This window comes from Taudactylus pleione, unplaced genomic scaffold, assembly GCF_031769625.1.
Source record: "Taudactylus pleione unplaced genomic scaffold, aTauple2 ptg000134l, whole genome shotgun sequence".
Classification (NCBI taxonomy): Eukaryota; Metazoa; Chordata; class Amphibia; order Anura; family Myobatrachidae; genus Taudactylus; species Taudactylus pleione.
This window is the reverse complement of record NW_028284536.1, coordinates 2404380-2424551: the sequence shown is the minus strand read 5'-3', so window position 1 is coordinate 2424551 and position 20172 is coordinate 2404380. Positions and strand designations below refer to the sequence as shown.

Below are 20172 nucleotides of genomic sequence, written 5' to 3'. Positions count from 1 at the left end.
CTCAGAATAAAGGCAAATGTTTTGCTTTTAACAATGCCACCTGTACTCAGGGGCAGCGGTGTCGTTTTCGTCACCTCTGTTTGCATTGCAGCGGAGCCCATCCTGTGTCCAATTGTTCCTGACTGGCGGGACAGCACTCTTCCAAGCCACCCGGGAATACCGGGGCTAAGTAAGGCATCGTCCCCAGTGCGTTTGGATGCTATGACTAAATGGTTGGATTGGTATCCAAACCTTGAGGATGCACAGTTTTTGTATTCCGGTTTCACTTTTGGTTTTCGGTTACCCATTAGGGATAAGGTTAGGGTTGGCCCCCCTAAGAATCTGCGGTCAGCGCGCAAGTTGCCTGATGTCTTAAAAGCCAAAATTCAGAAGGAGGGTAGCCTAGGGCGAATGGCAGGTCCATTTGAACAACCCCCGCTGGAGGATTTGATTCTTTCTCCAGTGGATGTTGTCCCCAAGAAGTCTCCAGTTAAATTTAGGGTCATTCAGCATCTGTTATAACCATCTGGGTCATCAGTGAATGGTGCTATACCCCCGGAATTTTGTTCGGTGGTGTATCAGTCATTTGACGAGGCTTTGGAGATGGTTAGGTTGTATGGACCTGGTGCTCTCATGGCTAAGATAGATGTGGAATCGGCTTTTTGTCTACTTCCCCTGCATCCTGACTCTTTCAGGTACATGGGGATTTACATTGGCGGCAGATATTTTATAGACAAGTGCTTGCCTATGGGATGCTCTGTTTCCTGTGCCTTTTTTGAAAGATTTAGCACCTCTCTTCATTGGTGCGTGGAGACTTCTTGTGGGGGTCACGGGATAGCTCACTATCTCGTTGATTTTCTGTGTGTGGGTCCTGCAAATTCAGAATGTTGTGCTTTTCTTTTGTTTTCTTTATGAGCTATGTTTTTCCATTTCGGGGTACCGGTTGCCCATGAGAAGACTGAGGGTCCTCTCGCTTGCCTATCATTTTTGGGCATCGACATTGACTCCTTGGCGGGGGGTTTGCAGGCTTCCTCGGGACACGGTGGCGAAATTGCGCGACGCGATTGCTACATGTCTGGCGGCAAACAAAATTTCTTTGCGGCAGGCACAATCGATCTTAGGTCTGCTGAATTTTGCCAGTAGGCTTAGCCCGATGGGCAGAGTTTTCTGTTGAAAGCTGGAGCGGTCCACGGCTGAGGCATCCAGACCGCACCATATGGTTCGCCTGTCCTACAAAAATCAAGAGGGATCTGTCCATTTGGGCATCTTTTCTTCACAAATTTAATGGTGTAGTGATTTGGATGGCTCCAGCTGTCGACAGCTTTCAGCTGCATCTTTTCACCGATGTGGCGGGTTCAGCGGGTTTTGGTTGCTACCTTGCCGGGTCCTGGTGTTCGGCACCTTTGCCTGAGGAATGGGTGCGTTTGGGTCTCACATGGGACCTGTTGCTCCTCGAACTCTTTCCAATTATGGTTGCATTGGAAGTGTGGGGTGAGCGTTTGTGTGATCGCAGTATAGTGCTCAGGTGTGATAACCTTGGCGTTGTGCATGCGATTAATCAGCTGCGTGCCAAATTATTGCTAGTGTTGTGAGTTTTGGCGCAGTTAATCCTAACTTGCTTGCTCTGCAATATTTCATTTAGAGCGCGGCATATTCCCGAGGCAGAGAATGAAATCGCAGATGTGTTATCACGGTTTCACTGGGCAAGGTTTCGATCTTTGGCCCCTGGGGCTGATGCTACTGGTGTGCTTTGCCCCTCTTATGTTTGCCAGGTCTTCAAGCCGGCATGGAGGGCTTAGCATGCCGGTCTCTCATCCCGGGTACTTTGGGAGTTTACAGCCATCCTTGGGAAGAGTGGGAAGAATATTCCTGTCGCCACAGGCATGGAGGTAAGAGCAGGCATCAGTTTAGGCTTTCTTTTATTTGGCATCTCTATGTCTCTGGCAGATCCAGAGCTGTGGTTTTGCGTTATTTGTCTGGTATTTTATTTTTCTTTAAGTTAAAAATCCTCGCGGCCATAGCGGTCATGGCGGATTCTGTTTTTGAAGTTGATTTGTTCAAACTAGCTTTTTTTATGGCCTTTCATAGGGCTTTCCGGATTTCGGAGTTGGTGGCGGCATCCAAGCAAACTGATTCTGCTCTCCTTTGGCGGACGCTCTGGTAGAGAAGAGGTCATTGCTTTGTAGGCTTAGGCGCTCCAAAACTGATCAGCTGGGTAGGGGACGTTGGATTTCACTTGTTCCTTCTGAGGACTTGCGTATTTGCCCCATTGCCCTGGCCAAGTGTTATCTTCAGGTCAGGCCTGCTACTGCGGGCTCTTGGCTTCTGCATGAAGATGGTTCACCATTAACCAAATACCAGTTCGGTTGGGTTTTGAAGCGCTGTGTCTCTCGTGTCGGCCTCTCCCCCAAGGATTTCGGTATGCACTCATTTCGTATTGGGGCAGTAACTTCCTCTGCTATAGCAGGATTTTCTGTATCCGAGATTAAAGCTTTAGGCCGTTGGAAATCATCCAGTTATAAGCGTTATATTCGGCCTCTGCATTGATTGCATTTCACATTTAATAATGTTTTGTTTATTCGTTTGTCTTGTTATTTGTTTGTTTACCTTCAACGTATGGTCTTGTGTGTCTTGTTTCTCCTGTTTACCTGACTCGGGGATTAGCTACGTGCCGCTGTGGCACCAGAAGTCTGGAGGCATTTGGCCTTTTATCTTTGCCTGAACTGATGAACCTAATTCGGCTTATTGACATCACTAATTACAATTAGTATGTCCCTCAGCAGGTTTTTCAGTTTTTCCTGCAGCCTAGTTATCCATGTTTCCCTGCTTACCCCCTCCTCTCCCCTCCCCACCCCCATTTTACCCTTATGTGTCTTAGTTTGCTTCGAATTGGCACTGAAGCGTGTCTAAATTTCAGCCTGGCAGCTGGTTAGACCAATATTTTTCTTTTTGGCAGATCCTCCGCTACTTATTAATTTAATTTTGCATTCTTTTTCTCCCCCTTCAGGTGTTAAAATTGACTCTCTCAAAATATGGATTTTTGGCCACTCCTATGTTTTCTGGGCTGCTAAGTTCATGAAGGCTTGTGGTGCTCCTTCCTTCCCTTGCTCTGATTGTGTGTGGTGGATTGGTGTGAGAGGAATGTTGTGGCAGGCTTTGTGTCCTAAACTTTTAGAATGTGCAATGCGTTTTGGGACTCCCGAGGTTTTGCTGATTCACTTAGGTGGAAATGATCTTGGTAAGATGACTGGGCTGGAATTGAGGAGATTCATGGCTGACGATGTTGCTAGGATTGCATCAGCATGACCTTCTTGCAAGATTGTATGGTCGTGTATTGTGCCTCGGCTGGTCTGGCATGGTGTACAGAATGGTAGGGCGATTGATGAAGCCAGAAAGAAGGTGAATGCAGCAGTCGCAAAGCAGGTGTTGGCCTCTGGTGGTGATGTTGTTGTGCATGACAGGATACATTTCCGGCATGCATATCTGTATAGGAGAGACGGCGTTCATTTGACTGAGGAGGGGGTTTCGATTTTTGTTGAGGATCTGTTCCAGGTTATTTCTTCAGTGTTTTAGTTATGATATAGTGGCGGTGTGTTGGTTCTGTAACTAAACCTTCGCATTGGCGGGAAAGAGCGGCAGGTCATCGCTTAGGGTGCAAATAGCTTTCAGTTTGTAGTTTTATAGTATTTGGGTGCGCTCACCCTCTTTGACTCATTAAGGTCACTGTATCACCCTGCCGGGGATAGCGTCATCACCCTTCCGGGTGGATAGTCATGTTAGAGGACTGAGTGGAAACCTATTGTTGACAGATGTTTAAGTTATCGGTTGCTCTGCACCTTAGGTGGTGTCCGATTGGTATGCATGTCTGTGCACTGCGTGTCTGCGCTGCATGTCTGTGTGCTGCGTGTCTGTGTGCTGCGTGTCTGTGTGCTGTGTGTCTGTGCGCTGCGTGTCTGTTCGCTGCGTGTCTGTGTGCTGCGTGTCTGTGCGCTGCGTGTCTGTGCGCTGCATGTCTGAGCGCTGTGTGCTGCATGCTGCGTGTCTGTGTGCTGTGTGTCTGTGTGCTGCGTGTCTGTGTGCTGCGTGTCTGTGCGCTGCGTGTCTGTGCGCTGCGTGTCTGTGCGCTGCGTGTCTGTGCGCTGCGTGTCTGCGCTGCGTGTCTGTGTGCTGTGTGTCTGTGTGCTGCGTGTCTGTGCGCTGCGTGTCTGTGTGCTGCGTGTCTGTGCGCTGCGTGTCTGTGTGCTGTGTGTCTGTGTGCTGCGTGTCTGTGTGTTGCGTGTCTTTAGTAAGCTGTATGTTGCTGTCCTTTCTTTACCACCGTATCTCCAATCAGTTTAGAATAATATAATACTCATTAGATAATTTTAATAAATTACCAACTAATTATTCTGCCAAATTTCATGTCTCCGAGTCTTTATTTCATATAATTTATTAAGAATGTATTTTATAGCATAATGTTACACAGGGCACCCTCTGACGATTGAAAGTTTAGTGAGTTTTAACTGCAATGTTGTGTTGCCCATAGCAGCCAATCAGATTATATCTATTATCTCCTACAAGGTGCTAGTTAAATGATAAGTAGAATCTGATTGGTTGCTATGGGGAACATCACTATTAAAACTCACTTCTAAAAACTCTCACTTTAGTAAATGTACCCATTAAAGTCTGTGACATTGCTTTAATAATTCCAGATGTCACTAAAAGTGTGCAAAATGAAGATCCTAACCTCTGTACTTCTGATGTGGGGGAAAATAATGAAGTTTTGAAGTACAGCCAAAAAGAGATTAATGTGGTAATAGAGAATCTTGGGCTAGAGCAAGGGTTCTCAAACTCAGTCCTCAGGACCCCAAACAGTGCATGTTTTCCAGGTGTCCTTACAGAATCACAAGTTAAATTATTTGCTCTACCTGTGGATCTTTTAAAATGTGTCAGTGAGTAATGAATACACCTGTGCTCCTGCTGGGTATTCTGGAAAATGTGAACTGTGTGTTGTCTTGAGGACCATGTTTGACAACCACTGGGTTAGAGGTTCAAGAAAAATAATTGGATGTTTTGAAATAGAAGAAGAATAACCAAAAGGCATTATCGTAAATGTATTAGAATGGAGAAAGTTGTTGTGATATTTGTACCTCATCCAACCCCTAAGGTTATTGGAGGGAAATAAATAGTAGAAGGAAGCTGGGTGGCATTGGTGAGCCACTGAATCTGATCTGTGAAGGTGGGATCCATCCAAACAAGTTTACAAAGGAATGTGACCACATTTATTTGCTGCCCAGAGAATATAGCCCAGGTTGGGCTGTGGCAACCGAGCCAGGCCAGGAGGTCTGTGGTCTAGGAGGCCACAATCAGGCAGAATGGAGACTTGTACATAGACTGGCTGTCCTTGGTGATTAGTGCTGAAGAAGTGAGGTAGTGTCCTTTATGGGCCTAGGTTGTTTCTTATTTTCTGTTGCTGTATGTTGATGATATAAAAGTAACATATTCTTTGTTTTAACCCAGATACAGTATCTTTGGAAAATTAATAATCACATTGCAGTGATAAATTTCCTTGAGGAACAAAAACTTCATATTCACAAACAACCATGAGCACCACACATAGCTGCCTGTCTGTTTGCTTTTTGGTTTTCTAGTCAATCCTGTAGTTGATTTTGACTTTAGTAAATTCCTGATTTGCAAAATTGACTTAAAATCACCTATAAATACACCAAAAATCCAATATCGGTCAAAATCAACCTTTAGTAAATATATCCCGACATGAGACAGTTTTCTACTGCGAGATATCTTGCAGTTCCCCAAAACCATAGCCTGATTGGACAGTGGCCGGGGATGGCCTCTGTTCTGGCAAATGAGGGCGTAACCCCTGTTCTACGGGAGTACAGAGGCGATGGTCTTCCTCTTTCGGCGCAGACTTCCTGGTTACTCAGACTGCCGATGGTCTCGCAGCAGATCAGATGCTGTGTCTTAGGATGCAGCACTCAGATCTGCAATGTAGTCAGGAGGTTACAAGTTACACCAGACCCCTCCTGAGACCTTAGCATATTGGCTGTTACAGATTGTACAGCTGCTACCTTGCACCTATGTAATACCGCACATCAGGCTTATGTGCTCCCTGCCTAATTATTTTCTGAATACTAAAATCATTATTTGTAATGTGGACAATGAAGATGTAATTCATACACAGATAGGTCTGTGTGAGGCTCATGAGATGGGAATAGATTTATTTTCCACCAAGCACCCAATGAATACAGAAAGAGTCAGCTTAGAATACAAACTAATCCCCTCAGTGTCCTCTACCAGCCTTCATTTGAGTTACTCTAATCCAGTTCCAATGGGTAGGATAACCCCAGTGTGCACACATGGAACATACGATAGAGTGTAAGCTCCACTAGGGCAGGGACTGATATGAGTGACTGACATTTCCTTTGTAATGTGCACAGGAATATGAGCACCCTGCATTATATAAATAACTGGTAATACATTAAATATATCACTTAGTGACTCCAGAAGGGAAACATATAAATGTAATGTGCCAAACTATCTCTTTATAGGGTTTAGAGTAATGTTTGTGCCCCCACACTTAGAGATTTCTGGCTCAATGCTAAATAGCACTGGGCCCCTCAGATATCCATGTCTGATGATAGCAGAGACACAGTAATACTACTTACATGCTTGTTCAATAACAAACCCATACAATATTGTACCCAAATTATTATATAAAACACAGTGTCCCATTGATAAACGTAATATTAATGTCCTCACTGATTAAATTGACCCTAGCTTCATTAAACTGCATTTTAATATCTGTCCCCTCAGAAGTGCAAAACTGGTAGATAATTACCCATGTATCCTCACAGCCAAGATGGCATACAGTAATTACAATAATAGATATTATGGGGGTAAATACTTATAAAACCATTTATTTCATATAACTAAAGTGCAAGTTTCTCGGTGCACAATCAGAGACAATTCAATATATGGCAGCAAAATAGGTTTATTTGTTTGTAGAAGTGAACATTTAGTACATTCCAAACTCATAAGATGGAAAACAGGTCAGAACATTTAAAGAAGACAAAGGAGAGCAAGTATAGCCTGTAAGTGGTGACTAGGAGGAAGAGGCCATGTCACCCTCACCAATCAGGTGTATAATAGAACAATGAGCACTGTTTTGTCCTGCTTCATCAGCCTCGTATAGAATGACATCGCACATATACACAGCAATTTATTTTCTCGCTGATCCAGATCCATCTGCTGATTATACAAAAAAAAATTAAAAAAAATATTAACATTAGATAGTTACTTTACAGCATACAGCATTACTCATGTATCTGTTATAGAAAAAAAAACATTAACCATATAGTGTCCATTTTCATGGCTGATATGATGTATAGTATAATACAGCAGGTCAGCTGGTAGTATGGTAAGCACCTCATACTTGTAATGTTATATATATATATATATATATATATATATATAATATATATATATATATATATATATATATATGAAGGCAAATGAACTGTGACACTCAGAGACTGATATAATTGTATTAAATGTTGTCACAAAAAGTATCCAACGTTCCGGGGCTCAATGGCTCCTTGTTAAGGTGTGAACGTACAATACTGTAGGTAGGCTGGTAGTATGGTGAGCACCTCATATATATATATATATAATTAAAATAAACTGTCCTGACTTACTCATTGACTAATTAACACCATGATGTAGATGCCCACTAAGAAGGAATTGTTAAAAATTTGACTCAGAAGGGGGTGCAAAGGGCTAAAATATCTCCTCCCCCTGTGCATTGTCCTGCCTGACTGACTCATCGTGGCTAAGGCACAGGTCATATTCACACACCAACTGTCACCCTAAGTGCTGCCAAACATCACTGGCAGTTGGTGTGACTCCCCTATTTGTATAGTGAGGGAAGGGAAAGTGTTACTACAGGGGTGAGGAAGGGAAATGTGTTACTATACAGGTGAAGGAGGGGAATGTCTTACTATAGCAATGATTCATTACTATAGAGGTGAAGGATTAATGTGTTTCTGGAGTGGTGAGATGGAAATGGAAACAGTAAATATCTAAGGTCTATGCAGGTGAAACCTGGTACATTAGCTAGTATAAGATATATTACCAACACTAACTACAGTAGTTATTTAGCCAATAGGTTGATATACAGCATATTTTATCCATGTGCAACCAAGATATTGTGACAAACTTTAAAAGAAACCACACAGAAGCCCCATCCTGTGCTGCCCCCATCCTGTGCTGCCCCCATCCTGTGCTGCCCCCATCCTGAGCTGCCCCTATCCTGTGCTGCCCCCATCCTGTGCTGCCCCAATCCTGTGCTGCCCCATCCTGTGCTGCCCCCATCTGATAGCATACTTTCCCATGGCCAATCTCCCAGCTCTTAAAAATCCTCCTAAAAATCACCTCTTCATTCAATTCTAACACCCCCTAACACCCCTACTTGTCTATCATCTGCTTTTCCCATCTCTACTCTGATTTCCCTCTTTATGACAACCCATTTCCTAGCTTGTAGACTATAGTGAGCAGTACCTGCTTCACTCTACATCAGGGGCCTTCAACCCGTGGCCCCGCGTTCCCCATGGCCCAATGATGGTTACAGTAGTGCAGACCACAGTGAGTGCAGTCTACACTACACACAAAAAACAAGCACATCGCCGCCGTTGGCAGTGTGTATGCTTTGGCAGCCAGCCAATGAGAAGCAGACAGACTCACTGGCTGCTGCACCCACTGCAGATGCCATGACGTCTCTCCCATAATGCAGAGCATGTCAGCCCGGGAGGACAGAGGGGTGGACGGCAGCGGGAGCTGGAGCTGGAGCACGGATTCAGATAAGTGTTTTATTTTAATTTTTTTTACGTATGTGTCTTTGTCTAAACTGCTGAACTGCTGGGGGCACTGCACCGGGGGGACTACTCTTGGGGCACTACTGGGGGCACTATATAAAGGGCACTACTGGGGGCTCTGCATAGGGGGGACCGCTACTGAGGGCACTGCATAGGGGGGACTACTACTGGGGCACTATATAAAGGGCACTACTGGGGGCACTGCAAAGGGGCAACCACTACTGGGGGCACTATATCAAGGGCACTGCATAGGGAGAACTACTACTGGGGGTACTATATAAAGGGCACTACTGGGGCACTGCATAGGGGGGACCGCTACAGAGGGCACTGCATAGGGGGGACTACTACTGGGGCACTATATAAAGGGCACTACTGGGGGCACTGCAAAGGGGCAACCACTACTGGGGGCACTATATAAAGGGCACTGCATAGGGAGAACTACTACTGGGGGTACTATATAAATGGCAGTACTGGGGCACTGCACAGGGGGAACTGCTACTGAGGGCACTGCATAAGGGGCACTTCATAGGGGGATCACTACTGGGGGCCTGCATAGGGGAATCACTACTGGGGGCCTGCATAGGGAGAACACTACCGGGGGCACTATATAAAGGGCACTACTGGGGGCTCTGCATAGGGGGGACCACAACTGGGGGTACTACTACTGAGGGCACTATTTAGGGTCCACTACTGGGGGCACTGCATAGGGAGGTCTAGTACTGGGACACTATATAAATGGCACTACTGGGGGCTCTGCATAGGGGGGACTACAACTGGGTGTACTATATAAAGGGCACTACTGGGGGAACTTCATAGGGGGGACCACTACTGGGAGCCTGCATAAGGGGCACTGCATAGGGGGATCACTACTGGGGTTATGGGACATTGTTCAAATTGTAGAACGGGCAGTTATTGGTCATAATTGTGTGAGGAGGGGGTAGGGTCTAAATACCGCAGTGTATATTAGTGGCCCTCGGCTTTTTGAATTTTTTTAATGAGGCCCTCACTGTCTTAAAGGTTGAAGACCCCTGTCCTACATCCTCCACCTAATTCTGGCATATTTGTGTTTTGTGTAACCTTTATATACTGTGGAAACATTGTTGTATCACATAAATAAAAAATAAAAATAATAATAATAATAATAATAATAATAATAATAATAATAATAATAATAATTAATAATAAAAGAATCTCAGTAGGAGATGACCCCACTAAGACCTCTTTAATATAGTAGTATAATATGTATGGTCCTGTTTTGTCATATAACTCTACATGAGCCCCATAATGCCCAAATGACACCAGAAAACAGAAATAAAATAGAGAGGTAGATAATGTGGCATTATATTTGGTGGAGTCAGGAGAAAATTATACATTTGTAATGGGAGAAGTTTTCATTGGATGAAGATTTTTTCATTTTGCCCTGGAGTGGATGGGAATGGTGTTGCAAAGGGTGTTTTTTTTATTCAATTTCAGAGACTATGGCCCTCATTCAGTGGCGCTCGCAAGTAGCCAGCGCTTGTTCTGAATGAGGGCGGCCGCTTGTTTTTTTTAGTGCGGCCTCCTGGTCACTGGCTAAGCTGTGAGTTACCACCCACAACTTCAGTGACTGACCAGGGTGATGGTTGCGATGGTCAAGACCTTCGCGACCATCGGGGCTTGCAACGAGAATCTAAGGTTGGGTCTCGGCAACCGCAAGCCCCTGGGACTGATGATGTCAGTGTGGCCGCCCACAAAATGGCAGGTGTTCCATTAGGAATGCCTCCATTTGTTTTGCCACCACCCCGCCCCGCCTACAAAACGGGGTGAGCTATCGATCAACATCGACAGCCACCCCTTTTGTAATGAGCTCCGGAGCGAGAGAGTTTATCTCTCACTCCGGGGCTTGCACGCACGCAGTGTGGCCACTGCGCATGTACAGGGCCTTAACATCGACCTGGTTGCAACCACTCAGCGCTTGGGACCAGGTCTGAATGGGACCCTATATGTGGTGGGACAATGGCATTAGGACTGGATAGAGTAGAAGTTGGAGAAAGGTCTAGTTTAGGTGTGGATGAGCAGGTTTACTATGCTATTAATGTGCCCGCATGTATTTGGGAGCAGATGGGGGTGTATTAGGTATGGTGAGGTAAAAGGGAAGCAATGGGAAAGGCAGTTTGTGAAGCTGAGATGAGAGGACACTAGGTCCAGGAAGAGTCCACCATAATGGGTGGGAGATGACTAGGACAGGCCTTTTTTGTGACCTAAATTGATATCAAAGGGATGATAAAGTAGGAGAGACATTATAGAAAGGTAGCTGATGCAGGCAGTGCAGGGCTGTGGACATATGTGTCACAACACTGAGTTTGATGATCCAGATTGGGACCACATGGGCTAGCTGTACTGTATGTGTAAACTGGAACTGGTTGCCAGAATCACTACTGAAGCAGGCTGCAGGAAATACTGGACCTTGATGCCATAAGCACCACTCAGACATACTGCAGGAATATACCAAGACTGAATGCTGTGAAGCAATGCTGGAGCAGGTAACTGGAATAGACTGGAGCTAAGTGCTGTGAATACTAGAGCAGTTAACTGTAACAATCTGGAGCAGAATACTGTGAAGCAATCCTGGTGCAAGTAACTGGAACATACTGGAGCAGAATTGTGTGAAGCAATACTATAGCAGGTATTTGGTACAGACTGGAGCAGAATGATGTGAAGCAATACTAGAGCATGTATCTGGAACAGACTGGAGCAGAATGATGTGAGGCAATACTGGAGCAGGTAACTGGAACAGACTGAAGCAGACTGATGTGAAACAATACTGGAGCAGGTAACTGGAACAGACTGGAGCTAAGTGCTATGAATAATAGAGCAGTTAATTGTACCAATCTGGAGCAGAATACCATGGAGCAATCCTGGTGCAAGTACCTGGAAAAGACGAGCATAATGATGTGAAGCAATACTAGAGCAGGTAACTGGAAAAGACTGGAGCAGAATGCTGTGAAGCAATACTAGAGCAGTTAACTGGAACAGACTGAAGCAGAATTGTGTGAAGCAATGCTAGAGCAGGTAACTGGAACAGACTGGAGCAGAATGATGTGAAACAATACTAGAGCAGGTAACTGGAACAGACTGGAGTAGAATGATGTGAAGCAATACTAGAGCAGGTAACTGGAACAGACTGAAGCAGACTGATGTGAAACAATACTAGAGCAGGTAACTAGAACAGACTGGAGCTAAGTGCTATGAATTATAGACTGATGTGAAGCAATTCTAGAGCAGGTAACTGGAACAGAGTGGAGATGAATGCTGTGAAGCAATACTAGAGCAGGTAAATGGAATTGACTGGAGATGAATGTTGTGAAGCAATACTAGAGCAGGTAACTGGAATAGACTGGAGATGAATGTTGTGAAGCAATACTAGAGCTGGTAACTGGAACAGACTGGAGATGAATGCAGTGAAGCAATACTGGAGCAGGTAACTGGAACAGACTGGAGATGAATGCAGTGAAGCAATACTGGAGCAGGTAACTGAAACAGACTGGAGATGAATGCTGTGAAGCAATACTGGAGCAGGTAACTGGAACAGACTGGAACAGAATACAATGAAGCAATACCAGAGCAGGTAACTGAAACAGACTGGAGATGAATGTTGTGAAGCAACACTAGAGCTGGTAACTGGAACAGACTGGAACAGAATACAATGAAGCAATACTAGAGCAGGTAACTGAAACAGACAGGAGATGAATGATGTGAAGCAATACTATAGCAGGTAACTGGAACAGAATACTGTGAAGCAATACCAGAGCAGGTAACTGAAACAGACTGGAGATGAATGATGTGAAGCAATAATAGAGCAGGTAACTGAAACAGATGCAATACAAAACCAGGAAGAAGGAGGTACTGATACTTTGAGAGAAAAGTTGTACTTGCAATGTACTGCTAGCACTCCCTGGATGCCCTCAATGCTATTGTAACTTTTATGCTTCTGATTCTGTTCTACCTAAATAATGTATAACTGGGTATAACTACAGTACTGTATGTACCAAATTACCAGGATTGTAATAGCCAGGTCATCCGTTATCATTATATATGTTAGTTATGGGATTTTATTTATCAAGGTGCTGTCATTTGATCACATATAACTCTGAGCTGTAGCTACTGCTTTTCCTGTTCACTTGTCATTCTTCCTGTTGTGTATTGTGTATTTATCTGTATTACCGAGGGGTTAAAGTGGTCTGGAATGAGGTGGAACTGAGTTCAGTCACCTGTAATCGTAGGTGAAACTAGTTCTACCTCCACCAGATCCCTGCACAGATGTCCCACAGAGAGCGTCTCAGTTTCTGGCTCCATATTCCACTTCCTCCTCCGCGGACCACCCCTCCTGTCACTCACTTTGTGGGCCCACCCTGCATCCCGGTGTCTCCTTTTGCGGCATGGCTTATGTGACCTCATGCCATCATCACTACTGCATAGTGCACTGAGGAGCCACAAAGAGGATCAGGGGCCAGGGTAATCACAAAGACCCAGGCACAAAGATAAACTCCTGACAGAGGGACATGGGGGAGGGGGGAAATAAGCTGCTGGTGGGAGAGGAGACACATGAGTTGGGAGCTGCAGCTAGAGGGACATGGGGGATAAGATGATATTGGGAGAGGAGACATGGTCAGGGAGCTGCTGGTGGGGGACACAGAGTCTGGGAGCTGCTGGGAGAACACAAAGGGGCAAGCTGGAGAGACACAGTGGCTTGCAGGGGAGCTGATGCTTGTGAAACACATGAAGATGGTGCTGAGAGACAGTGAGGGGATGGCGTTGGAGAGACACATGGGGTATAAAGCTGGTGAGATGCAGGATGATGATGCTGATAAGACACAAGGGAGATGAAGCTGGTGAGATGCAGGGGGATGATGCTGGTAAAACAATGGAGATGAAGCTGGTGAGATGCAGGGGGAATGGCGCTGATGAGTAACAGGGGGTGACGCTGGAGAGATGTAGGAGGATGAAAGATAACTAATAGTTACACTGATGATATAGAAGTTTTTTTTCTTTTAAAGTGACGTAACATTGTAGTGTGAGCTGAAGTGCTAAAAAAGCATCTAAAATGTATTTTAGACTGTTATAGCCCCCCAAAGCTTCTGGGGACCCAAAGAACACCGGCCATTCACTTTACAGTGTCACTAGTTCTGGCCTGGGGGCTGGCAGTAGAGGAGAGGAGTTCCACCACCTCCCCAGGACCACTTTAATCCCTGCTATTCCCTGCTGTAAAGACTGAAGGGTCAATGTTTTATTAATCACAAAAAAGACCCAGACATAGCCAACAGTCTTCACCTTTTATTGCAAATAATAGCTATTCAGTATAATATTATTTATTCACAAGTATGCAGAACTGTTAATAAAATGATACTGAATAAGGTGTAAATAGATATTATTTGCATCATTTAATCAACAATTTTGTGTTTTCTACTTTTGAAAAAAAAAGTATATATATATATAAAATACTGTATAAAAGTATTAGACAGGTGAGGAAATAAAGCTGCAGAGTAAGAATGCTGTCACACATAGTAGTGTTACTAGTTTTTTTATCAATTAACAAAATGCAAAGTGACTGAACAGAAGAGAAATGTAAATGGAATGAATGACGTCACTGTGACTGGCGGAATCTCACCTTAGACATCCACGCATTTCACTATTTAGCTGCTGTAACACAGAGAAAGGGGGAGAGAATGTCAATCAGCACATTACCTGGATGCATAGAAGTAGAATATCGATTATACTCAGATTTACAGGTCTGAATATGAGGCGCACGCAATCCGCACGCAATGCCTTGTTCACGTAGTTGAGTGATTATGTGCAACTGTGTATGCGCTTAAAGTTCAGAAAACCCCCACACAGTATACACAGAAATGTGCTGCTGTGACATCAGAAATGGGGGGAAATGCATTGGGCACACCTCCTGCTGCATTACTTATCCCAGCTGCGTTGTCCAACGCAGCATCGGATAATCTGTGGAACATCAGCCAGATAAGGTGATCCATGGAGTCACGCAACCAGCCACTGCAGATGCGAGGAAGAGGTGAGGAAATCTCCATCAGCCAACGGAGATCCTGACCTCTTCCCTCCCCCGACGGCGGCAACACACCTCCATTCAGGAAACAGAGGGCATCACCACACCCTCCCTGCCCACAAACGGCAGCAGACTGCCAATCTCTGACAGTCTGCTGCCAGATCGTGTGTGGGATCGGAGACCCGTTCAGCCAAGCTGTCGATATGGGTCTCGCACCAAAGGGGGCGTGCTGTCAATGGTGCATGACAGCACTCCCCCTTTGGTGGGCATGCCGGGGGCATTGCTGCCCAGACGGAGGCGTTCCCATGGGAACGCCTACCATTTGGGAGTGGCCCCACTGACATCACTAGTGATGTCAGTGGGAGTGCTTTTGGCTCTGATAGAGCTAAAAGCACTCCTCGGCTTGCGGCAGCGAGACCCTACCGCAGGGTCTCATCGCAAGGCCGTTGGTCGCGATGGTCTTGACCATCGCGACCATTTTTTTGGCCACTCGCATAAGCTGTGGGTGGTCACCCACAGCTATGCGAGCGGCCAGGAGGCCACTCCATTTTTAGGTAGGACGGCCCTGTTTCAGAGCGAGCGCTCTGGTCAGAGCGTCCGGCTCTGAGTCAGGCCCAGAGGCCCTGATTCAGAGCCAGACTCTCTGACAGAGCGCTCGCTCTGAAACAGGGCCATCCTTTCTAATTTTGTAGTGGCCTCCTGGCCGCTCGCATAGCTGTGGGTGACCACCCACAGCTTATGCAACCGCCCAAAAAGATGGTCGTGATGGTCAAGACCATCGCGACCATCGGGCTTGCGACAAGACCCTTGTGGTAGGGTCTCGTTGACCGCAAGCCCTGGAGTGCTTTTAGCTCTATCAGAGCCAAAAACACTCCCACTAGTGATGTCAGTGGTGCCGGACCAAGACGGTAGGTGTTCCCATGGGAATGTTTTCGTCTGGGCAGCCACGCCCCCGGCACGCCCACCAAAGGGGGTGTGTTCTCACTCACCATCGACAGCACGCCCCCTTTGGTGCGAGACCTATAGCGATGGCTTGGCCATCGTTATTCGAGTCTCGCGCAAGAGCAAGACGGAGGCACCTCCATCATGCGCATGTGTATTTGTTCAACATCTACCCACTTGCGAGCGCTCAGCGCTCGCGAGCGGGTCTGAATCAGGCCCAGAGGGTCCATTTTTCAAGCAGTGAAGTGAAGCAATGGAGAAGGTACCCATAGCAACCAATCTGCTCCTGCCTGTTATTTTATAGACTGTACTTGATATATGTTACTTCAAATCTGATTGGTTGCTATTGGCAACTTCTCCACTGGTCACTTCTCTAAGTTTTTCACTGCTTGATAAATAAACCTCATAGACTACTAACTAACCCAGGGATGGGGACGGGGTGGGCCATGACCCAGTGGAGGCTGAGGTCCCCCCTTGTGCCTATAAGTTGGTGGCACATCCCAGCAGTCACAATTTACCTGCCCTGTATAAATGTGCAGAATAAGATTTATTGGATCCATATACACTTACGTAAGACGGGTCCTGTGCACTTCTGAACATTTCCAGATGTGCAGCATTTCTGGGTCTTGGGACAATCGGCATCTGAGCTGCACAGAGATTGTTTCAGGGTGGCACATGGCAAGTTTGCAGGGTAGGATGGGCAGAAGCCATCATGCTCTGTGGATGAGAAACACATATTGTGCCTTAGGGAAGGGCGTTATTCTTGAATAGTTGAATTTTCATATGGATTTGCATGTGCAAAAATATGCAAACGCCAGTGTAAGCATTCCCCTTGTGCTTTAGCGTGCCATGGACTGAGTAAACCATACTTGCCTACCCTCCCAATTTGGTCGGGAGCATCCAGAAAATCGGGTGCCACTCCCAGCCTACTGGGAAGGCAGGCGAGTCTCATGCAAGCTGCCGACCCCTCCTGTCCCAACCTGCGATCAGTGAGAAGCCCCAGGAAGCGGGGGGCCTTTGATGCGATTCATGCCGAATCGGCATTGTGCAGCGGGAACGGGGCCAAAATGATGCAAGTGTGTGGCCACGCCCCCACTTCACCCACAACACCTGGCCACACCCCCCAATTTTGCCGATCTGGCTGCCCCCTCCCGGAAGGAGCAGCCAGAACGTTGGCATATCTGCTGTGATGCTTACTTTGCATACAGAAGTGACCACATACATCTATCCTCCGTGTGCTACAAGTCGTGTTACACATAACGCACAAGCGCTGTGTGACTCGGTAGCACTGAACGTCATTTGTGTGACTATTTCCCTTAAAATTCATTTTATTAGCAAAGCAAAGTGCATAGGGCGTGCAAGCAGCTACTGTTGATTAAAATGATAAGTGTCATGTCTATATTCTGTGTTACACTGCCAGCGGCTGTAATGCAGCGTGTCACATGCAGATTCCTCCGCAGTGGCACACAGAACACAGGCATGCCGCATTTACTCAGCATAAGCTGCCTGTGTGTTCTCATCACTTTGCAAGTAAGACGCATTTTAAGGGAAAAAGTCACACGAAAAGTCGTTCAGCGCTACCAAGTCTCACCACGGCATGGCCCGGCTGGAAGGGCTATATAACGCACAGGGAGGCTAGATGTACGTGGACACATCTGTAGCTGAGCAAGTCCGCTGGGTGTATCCGACCACTTCACCACTGACGCACCATTGACTTTAACCTTTCTCAAAATATGGCCACTGTGACTGTGGTGCTGCACAAGAGAACGCAGCAGCATGCACTTACACGCCCATGGCAGTCCCGTAACATGCCTATGAAAGGATTACTTTTACTTCCACTTCCAGTTCCCACCCAGGAATGCCCGTGAATAACAAGTTCCGATCTAACCCTAACAATGTCTCACACAACTGCATACGCCATCGCACACCTGGGCTCGTGCAGGCGCAGTAAGCGCTTCCCAGAATTATTTGTGCATGTGGAGTGCAACAACTCACTCGTCTGTACAAACATCGGTACTCCATCCTGCTCTACATCAGGGTCACTGCCCCACTGGTATTATGTGCGACTATCATCATTAATAGCGATTCTCTGTCCCGGATTATCTGCTCTCAAATATACAATAAAAAACTATTCCTATATTATATAACCGATAAATCTACATATAGATTCTCCAACCTGACAGATACTGTACATAAATATAATACCCCCAAAATAATAACAATTCTAGTAATAAAATGAATATTCCATTATATGAAAACATACAGTATATAGATACCAATTCATAATATATTTAAAAAAATGCAATGAAATAAGTAATCAATGATCATATATATTAATAGTAGACTACGGCCCTCATTCAGAGCCGTACGCTCTGAGCAGAGCGCACGCTCTGAATGAGGGCCGGGCTCCATTTTCATGGAGCGTCCTCCTGGACGCTCGTATAGCTGTGGGTCACCACCCACAGGCTATACGAGCGTGCATTGTGATGGCCGCGATGGTCGAGACCATCGCGACCATCGAAATTGCGAGTCGGAGCCTGCGGTTGAGGTTTTCAACCGCAAGCTCCGGAGTGATTTTGGCTCTATCAGAGCCAAAACCACTCCCACTGACATCACTAGTGATGTCAGTGGGCCGGCTTCTGACGGGAGGCCTTCCCGTGGGAACGCCCCATCAGAGAGGCACGCCCCCGGCACGCCCACCAAAGGGGGCGTGCTGTCAATCAACATTGACAGCACGCCCCCTTTTGATCGGACACAACGAGCGAAGGACTTTCCTTCGTTCGTCACGTCTGGCGCATGCGCACGACGGAGCTCCCTCTGTCGTGCGCATGCTCAGTCCATAACATCGACCCACTTGCGAGCGGACAGCCGCTCGCAAGTGGGTCTGAATCAGGTCCTAAGACTCATTTCATAATCCAATGGAAATTATTTCAAGACGGAAATATATTCATGAAGATCACAATATAATACAAATAAAAAACCCCTGTTCAACATAATAAGAACAAACATACAGGTTACTATGAACAATCAACTAAGACCTAAAACAACAAAAACAAAGTAAACTCATGAAAAACTATTTATCTTAAAAGTTGTGGAGTTAAATAAATGGACAGTGTAGGTGATTGTGACATTCAATAGCTGTATTGATGGTAACTAGTAAGTAAATGGTCAGATAAAGGTGCAATTCAGGACATTATTATGTTCTAGCACCAGATTGAAATTATAGCAAACAGTGGAACATCCTCCACCTGTTTATATCTCATCCTTCTGTGAAACTGCTGTTATAGGTAGAGAAACGCGTCAAGTCATCTAGATGTTTAAGTTACATTGACTCCGTATTTGTATGTGCTTAATCCCCATTTATTTTCTCCAATGTTACTGTATATTGTTAAGCACTTGATACATTTGAAAAGAGTTGATTTAGCTGCACTTGCTCTGATAACCATCCTATACTTCATGAATGACCGGCAGACCTAAATCTCAGTCCCTCTGCCTGTGACATCAGTATAAACTGGGGGTAATTGGCTTGTACATGAAATATGAGCAGAATTACCCCCAATGACTGAGTGCACTTAGCAATAGACATGTTACTGAAGGTCACCCCGGTATTAACCTTCAGAAATGGCACCGATGGAATAATCTATTTTGGCATATAGAATTGCTAAGTGCCTATATATATGTGTTACCTTTTAGTGGAGCCACACACTTCTTCCCGCACACATCACAGCACTTCATGTCTCCAGTGCAGCCATTGTCGTTCGTACACTGTGGAAGCGACAGTATTCCACCACAAAACTTCTTTGGACATAGCCCCGGTTTCACTATAACAACAAGGAGACCAGCATTCAACAATAACATGGGGGGAGGGTGCTGCCTATCCGCTCTTTACTGTATATGAAGCGTTTCATGCTCTGCTTAGTTTTTATAACCAATATTTACAAATATCACAGTTACATATGAAGATCTTACATAAGGGGTGACACGGAGCTCTTATATACTAGCATTTGAAGACGCATATACATATCTATGGTAAGACTTTTCATAAGGAAAGTCACAGAAAACCCTGATTTTCCAAACAAGTTTAATTTTCGTGCTTCCATTACAGGGTGACTCTTTTACAATGCTGAGGAAATAAGACGTTTATACCCCTATCCTTTGTCACATACCCCTATCCTCTGTCACATACCCCTATCCTCTGTCACATACACATAGGCATGCACATACATCCGCAGGCGCATACAGAACATACTACAGGCATGCCACATTTAATCAGCTGAAGCCGCCTGTGCATCCTATACACATTGCTTTGCAAACAAGATGCATTCGAAGGTAAAA

At 45.6% G+C, this 20172-nt stretch overlaps 1 protein-coding gene across 2 annotated transcripts in view; it reads right to left on the bottom strand.

Annotated features, from left to right (window-relative positions):
- Positions 1-6954: 6954 nt before the first annotated feature.
- The window catches only part of LOC148523022 (WAP four-disulfide core domain protein 8-like), a 31502-nt gene continuing 18284 nt past the window's right edge, over positions 6955-20172 (bottom strand). The window contains exons 4-7 of one of the 2 annotated variants that reach the window (XM_088473317.1): positions 19524-19658; positions 16408-16554; positions 14497-14528; positions 6955-7227 (exon numbers count right to left, since the gene is read on the bottom strand). In XM_088473317.1, the coding sequence (XP_088329443.1) occupies positions 14518-14528; positions 16408-16554; positions 19524-19658 (293 nt within the window). In that variant the 3' untranslated portion in view covers positions 6955-7227; positions 14497-14517. The remainder of the gene's footprint in view (positions 7228-14496; positions 14529-16407; positions 16555-19523; positions 19659-20172) is intronic. The other variant, XM_088473318.1, reaches the window with a different exon arrangement.